At 38.9% G+C, this 6,927-nt stretch overlaps 1 protein-coding gene across 1 annotated transcript in view; it reads left to right on the forward strand.

Moving 5' to 3' along the window:
• The window catches only part of slc41a2a (solute carrier family 41 member 2a), a 24,308-nt gene extending 19,909 nt beyond the window's left edge, over positions 1–4,399 (forward strand). Inside the window, exons 8-10 of the mRNA XM_088006372.1 lie at positions 3,596–3,724; positions 3,909–4,057; positions 4,139–4,399. Coding sequence (XP_087862498.1) covers positions 3,596–3,724; positions 3,909–4,057; positions 4,139–4,306 — 446 coding nt within the window. The 3' untranslated portion in view covers positions 4,307–4,399. The remainder of the gene's footprint in view (positions 1–3,595; positions 3,725–3,908; positions 4,058–4,138) is intronic.
• The last annotated feature ends 2,528 nt before the right edge of the window (positions 4,400–6,927 follow it).

The raw sequence follows: 6,927 nt of genomic DNA on the forward strand, positions 1-6,927 counted from the left end.
GTTAGTGAACACACTTAAGCATGGAGGGAAAGAATCATTAGGGCTAAGAAACATACAGCATATAAGTCAGAGACAAAAGCTGTAGATAATTTTAAAGATAACAAAACAATTGACCATGTTGGAGCAACTCTTGGACCGTGGCTGTGTACTGTAAAAAACTTTAAACTTTGGGGAAAACTGAAAGATAAATATGAGCAGCAGCCTGACCGAGGCCTGTTTAGTCCCTGTCACATATTCTTAAGAAATACATGTATAAATGAGGAACATTTACTGAAATGTATCACACTAGCGAATGTTATAGAAAAAAAAACTATAAGTTTCAAATGTATTTAAACCAACTGTTATGTTGGAGAAAGAATGAAGCACAGAGAAGATCAGTGTTGATTCAACAACAGGAAAAAAAGACTGAAGCAAAGTTGCATTCACAATGATGAGAGGACAAATTCTGGAAAGGGATCAATGTTAGAGTTTGTCTTTCACTTTAACTGCAGAAAGCTAAAAGTTAAATTTGAGTAGCCTCATGTAGGTCCGTTTACTACCTGCCACATATTCTTAAGAAATACATGTATAAATGAGGAACATTTACTGAAATGTATCGCACTAGCAAGTGTTCCAGAAAAGTATCTATAAGAGTTTAAAATTGAAGTGACTCTTTTTGGAACGGATGAAGGAAATTACTAACTCATGGTCAGCACTGACTAGTCGTGCTACCATAAATATTGCAGTAAAACGGTTAAACTGTTGTCTTCCTTCAGAGGTTTCTACCCGCTCTTACGCAGGGACACACACACAAATGCTTGGGTGTGCAGGGCAGAGATTTTCATGCACACATGCACCCCCACACGCAGCAAGACTGTGTATCTGCCCTCTTTTGAAGAAAGATACACACACACACACACACACACACACACACACACACATATGCAGCAGGGGGAAGGTCAAGAGATCACATAGTTCCCATGGGGGGAGGGGTGAAGGTCAGGAGGTCACATAGTTCCCATGGGGGGAGGGGGTTTGATATCAATTAATCCATCAAACTCCGATTAAAATTTGACAGAAGGTGGTATATATAGTCTTCTTGCGTGCGATATTTTATTAGTTTATATGTGCAATCTTAGTCTTTTATGTATGCATGTGAGAAAAAAAATTGTATGCATGTGTGATATTTTAATAGTGTATATGTGCAATTTTAGAATTTTGCGTGTGTGTGAAAGAAAAATTGTATGCGCGTGATATTTTATTAGTGTGCGCTAAATTTTAGCATTTTGTGTGTGAAAGAGAGAAAAATTGTATGTGCATGTGATATTTTGGTATTTTGTGTGCTTGTGTGACATTTTAGTAGTATAAAATGTGCAATTTTAGTATTTTGTGTGTATGAGTTTTTAGTAGTCATGTACCGTACACACACACACACACACATTTGACAGCTGTTTGTTATGAGTGCTTTTGCAATAAAAATACCTGATGACAAAATTTTTAACACCAATAGTGCTAAGCATCTAAATCAATTATGGTGCAGTAAATCCTCCAATTTAACCAGTAAGAGGAACATTTCATGAAATACATTGTGCGTCTGTTCAATTTACTAAAGACATATATATATATATATATATATATATATATATATATATATATATATATATATGTGTGTGTGTGTGTGTATGCTTGTGTGACATTTTAGTAGTATAAAATGTGTAATTTTAGTATTTTGTGTGTATGTTTTTAGTAGTCAAAACCCATTCCTGTGTTTACGGAGCCTCAAGGTGCTACCTCTCAGTTGCAGCACTGGGCAGTTGTAAAGTATTATCTTGTAAAACATGACTAGTTTACAAGATACTAATGGTTACAAACTGAGTGATAGAATCATGATACCCAACGGCAAAAAGATAACTCGTTATCTTCAAAAGCAGGAACCCTTTTATCAGGGACACATTGCAACCTTAGAGTCAGAATCTTTAGATGACAAATTAGAAAGAAAAGGTTGTATGTCGACATTAGCATGTATGGATACTTGAAAGAAATCAGGGAAGTAAAGATAAATACAATAAAGCCGCCATTTTTAATTTAAATGATTAAAGGATGTCAGAAACCCAGTTGGAAATTTATGAATTTGGGAGGCAGTGCTCCGCTTGTTGTGCAGCAATAGGTTTGGTTTGACTATGAATAACTATTCATGGTAAAAGCAATACTTATCAAAAATTAATTCATTAAAATCAAAATTAACAAATCAGAGCAACAACTGATTGTCAGGAAATTAATAACCACATAGTTATGAATACCTGTCTGATAAGACGTTGATATGGAATAACAATATAAAAATACTTTAAATCCAGCACTGGCATTTTTGAACAGCAAATACACACATACATAAATAAACTCACACAACTTCTTCCCAAAATATGAATTTCATAACAAACATTTTCCAACTTTTCAGTTAAATACTGACTAATCTAGCAACGCTCAACTAAAACACTAAGTAAAATGTCCTTCACATATTAATCAGTAACTGCTGGCCTTATGCACCCCCCCAACCCCACTAACCCCCCAGTCCCCACCTCCATCATCCACGCCGGTATGGTGACTCGCCCAAACAGGCTGGGACCGCCTCTAATGTCACACAGCATGAAGACACTGGAGCAGCTGCTTCTAGATATTCAGTGACTACAGCTGGAGTATGCCGTTGGTCCCATGCAGTTTGCACATAGAAAACCACTAGGAGTGGATGATGTATCCTGTACATCCTCCACAGAGTCCTGTCACACCTGGTTCTACAGGGCAGATATGTCTGGATAATCTTCATCGATTTTTCAAGCGCATTCAACACCATCCGGTCCGTCTTGGTCCAGAACACGCTTGAGAACATGGTGGTTAAACCGCAGCAGCTGTTCGACAATGGACGCAAAAGCAGCATCTCTTTTCACAGAATCTATTTTTCAAACGTTATTTCTGCGGACTTTGAAATAAATGAAGGGGCTACTTTTTGAGCTGGAATACTGTCACCTGTTGCTTTAGATCCAGGATTACACTGAAGATGCAGTACCTTCCTTTGCCAGTGAAAATGAAGGTTTCACGCACTTACCTGTGTCTCTCTGTTGCAGTCTCCTGCAGTGAAAGAGGACATCTTCCTTCAGAAGATAGCTCATGTTGATATGATGTCACATTTTCACGCAGTGAAACTTCTAATTTTCCTACTAAACTTAAAGTGTTACCAACCGTTTTATACCAGCTGGTATAAAGTAACGGAGAAAGGGCCTTGAGCAGGAGTCAGCTTACACTTTTATAGGGAGGGTTTCATTCCATCTGATAATCTACTTGGTTACAGAACAGATAGCAAACGCATGTATCTTCTTTCACTTGGGCAGTCAAGCACGTCACGAGAGATAAAGAAACAATTAAGTGACTTTGTTGTAACGCCAAGGCCAGAGAAACTGCTTCTGACGCCTTTTTCCCCTGTAGTCATTTGTCTGCTATTCAAGGCATTTGCAATGCCTTGTAAATCCACACCATTCCCTGATTTTAATACTGCTTTGATCTATTTACTTTCTCTGTCGTTTTTTTGGTTAACCCTTTCATCTGCTTTGGTTTTTCTTTTGAGGTGTGGGCGGGAACCTGGTGTCTGTACAAGCCAGTCGGATTTCAACTCATCTGCATTTGAATTATTCTCCTGGAGAGCTTCCTGTGGGCTCCAGAAGCTGTTTCAACCCCTTTCAAACCTTTGGCTCAGGTTTTCCCATTTTAATATTTCCGTATATAAAATGTTCCTTAACACCTGTCTGCCATATCCTGAACATCTAACCAGTGTTTTTCTCCTTGTAGTTTGTCTTATAGGAAATTATATTTGAAAGTCAATTTGTTGAAATTAAATTTACCATTACACATGTTTAAATGTTTACCTTTGCCTGTTTCAGGTGCACACCACCGATCTGCTCAGGTTCTACTCCTTTTGGTTCTTCCTGGTCAGCTGATTTTTGTACACATTATTCATGTGATAAAAGGAGGCCTTACAATGCCCAGTCTTCTCTTCACTGTATTATTCCTGTCTGCTTCTTTGACACAAGTGAGTAAGCCGTGGCGTGGCATTCCCCAACGGGTGGTTTTATTAATGCTTTGATCTCTGTGTCCTGCCTCTTTTTCTCAGGTCTTCTTGCTGCTTATTGTTGCTGACTGCCTGGTCCACTGTCTGTGGAGGAGGGGCAAAGACCCAGACAGTTACTCCATACCCTACCTCACAGCCCTGGGAGATCTTCTGGGAACTGCTCTCCTCTCTCTTGCTTTTCTCTTGCCGTGGTGCATTGGAGACTCATGAAGTGTATGGAATATAGATAATAACCAAACAATGACAAGCACAGGCAGAGACATAGAACAGCAAAATCATCGTTCATAATGGTAAAGCAGAAAATATGAGGAAAAAAAAGTGTCTTTTTTTTCTCAAAGCAAGGATTCATATATATATATATATATATATATATATATATATATATATATATATTAAAAAAATTCCCTTCTCACCCTCCGCGGGTGGTCTCTCTCTCTCTCTCTTTCATCCTCTGAGCTTGGGTCCTCTACCAGAGGCCTGGGAGCTTGAGGGTTCTGCGCAGTATCTTGGCTGTGCCTAGTACTGCACATTTCTGGACTGAGATGTCTGATGTTGTTCTGTTTAAGCCACTGCTCCAGTTTGGGGGTGACTGCCCCGAGAGCCCCGATGACCACTGGCACCACTGTGGTCTTCACCTTCCAGGTCTTTTCCAGTTCCTCTCTGAGGCCCTGGTATTTCTCCAGTTTCTCGTGCTCCTTCTTCCTGATGTTGTGGTCACTTGGTATTGCTACATCCACCACAACGGCTTTCCTCTGTTCTTTATCCACCACCACAATGTCCGGTTTGGTTCGCCATTACCATCTTGTCTGTCTGGATCTGGAAGTCCACAGGATCTTAGCTCGGTCATTCTCCACCACCTTTGGGGGTGTTCCCCACTTTGACCTCAGGGCTTCCAGTCCATATTCTGTCTATATATATATATATATATATATATATATATATATATATATATATATATATATATATATATATATATATATATATATATAGTCGTGAAAACTGGCATAAGGTGGTGAGATCTTTCCAGGTACATGCAGAAAACGGAGCAAAGGCCTGAGAAATAACAGTAATCTTGCATATTGATTTAATGATGATTAAAGAAGAGAAATAGAAAATACATACATATGTAATGGTTGGAATGTCTGTAATGTATAATTGAAATATATGTTCTTTATTCTTGATTTGTAGTAACAGTAACAACTTGATTGTCGTATGTTGATTATTGATGATTAGAAATGGTAACAGCTTGAGTTACAGACTAGACAAGTGATGGAGAATCATACTGAGAGTTATAAGTTGATAAAATGACAAATTGATTATGTTTTGTAATAAATTACAGAAATGAAGCAGACTGTGTTGCAATTAGTACACTGGCGGGGGTGCTGGGAAAACTCAAAAAGGGAAGTAAGTTACAAGAAATGGCCTCAATGACCAGATGGCCAGTAGAAAAAGGGAAGTACCGAAGAGAGTTGCTGCAATGAGTCATGAAGGAGATGGTGGTTGGGAAAGGCTGGGGCTTTCCACACATTCATGGGGATGAGTCAGAAGTCACATAGACCTCTCCCATACTGAGAGGGTTTAAAAACCAGCAGACAAGGGAGGAGACTGTTCTTTGTCCGCGGCGCTGAAGAAGAGTCAACAAGAGGACGCAGACTGAAGACCAGCAGAGGACCGCACCCTGGGACCAAGGGGAAGTTGAGACTTCACACCGCTAAGAAGGGACAAGATCCATCTGCTCCCAGCCCTGGTTCCTGATTCGACCCACCCCTCTCCCTCAACCCAACGATCCATATATATAAATGATAAAAAACAAGAAATTTGATTTTTATCTTATAGTCTAGGGAAATAATTGTCAGTTTCCAGACATTTTTGCCTTCTTCCATTATTTGAAATGTAATGATCTGAATCTTGCAAACTATTTTTAAGTTTCTTTAAATTTAAAACTTATGTCTTTTATCATACATATCTTTGGCTTATATAACAGTTGCTAACATTTGGCGAACACATTTGGAACATTATTTAACCCTGTTAAGCATATAGTCAATGAGTGACAACATAAGTGTTGACTGTAAGCTTAGCAACCTTCATCTCCCAAAATAAATAAAGGGCTGGCGCCTTGGGTTTCCATTAGGGGGATGCGACATAGGGGGGTTGCATGGCTTGTAACATATGATCATGTTTTGGCATTAAATGCCTGTTTTATACTTAACCATATCTCATTATTTCTCAAGGTGATAACATTGAGGGGATCTGGTCGGGTCCCAAAAACTGTTAAACAGACCTGGGTGGTGCACAGAGATAAAAATGATTGAACTACCACAGCTGTCTGATGATTCTTTGTAAATCCGAGAGATGCTGACTTGGAAAAAAATAAAAAAAAAGAAAGAAAAGTATTTATTAAAACCATGCCTGGTGAGAAGAAAAACAGTGATAGATTTGTGTTAAGTCTGCTCTAGCAAGAAGTTTATTCTGTGTTTTATAGGATCTGGTCAATTGATCATGTGACTTCAGGTTGCCAATGCTCTTTGGTGTTTTCCAACAAAAGGAAGAAAGGTTTTGATTGAAATGTGTGAAATTATTTATTGTTATACACCAGGGGTTTTTGAAAAGCTCAGCACAAATGGTCTTGGTATTTGCATTGTGTTAAGACAACGGGGGGTAGTCTGATGTTAAAGAGGGCGACTTTGATTACAAATATTAGTTCCAAGAATCAAGGATCCATGTTCTGCTGTGTGGGGATCGGGAGGCGTCCCAGGGCATTTTATCACATCTAAAGTTAGAATTCTCGAGTTCTGGCTACAAATGGAGCGCTCCGTAACATCTCTGTAAGT

Source organism: Poecilia mexicana, unplaced genomic scaffold, assembly GCF_051168715.1.
Source record: "Poecilia mexicana isolate PSO_F unplaced genomic scaffold, ASM5116871v1 scaffold_6, whole genome shotgun sequence".
Lineage (NCBI taxonomy): Eukaryota > Metazoa > Chordata > Actinopteri > Cyprinodontiformes > Poeciliidae > Poecilia > Poecilia mexicana.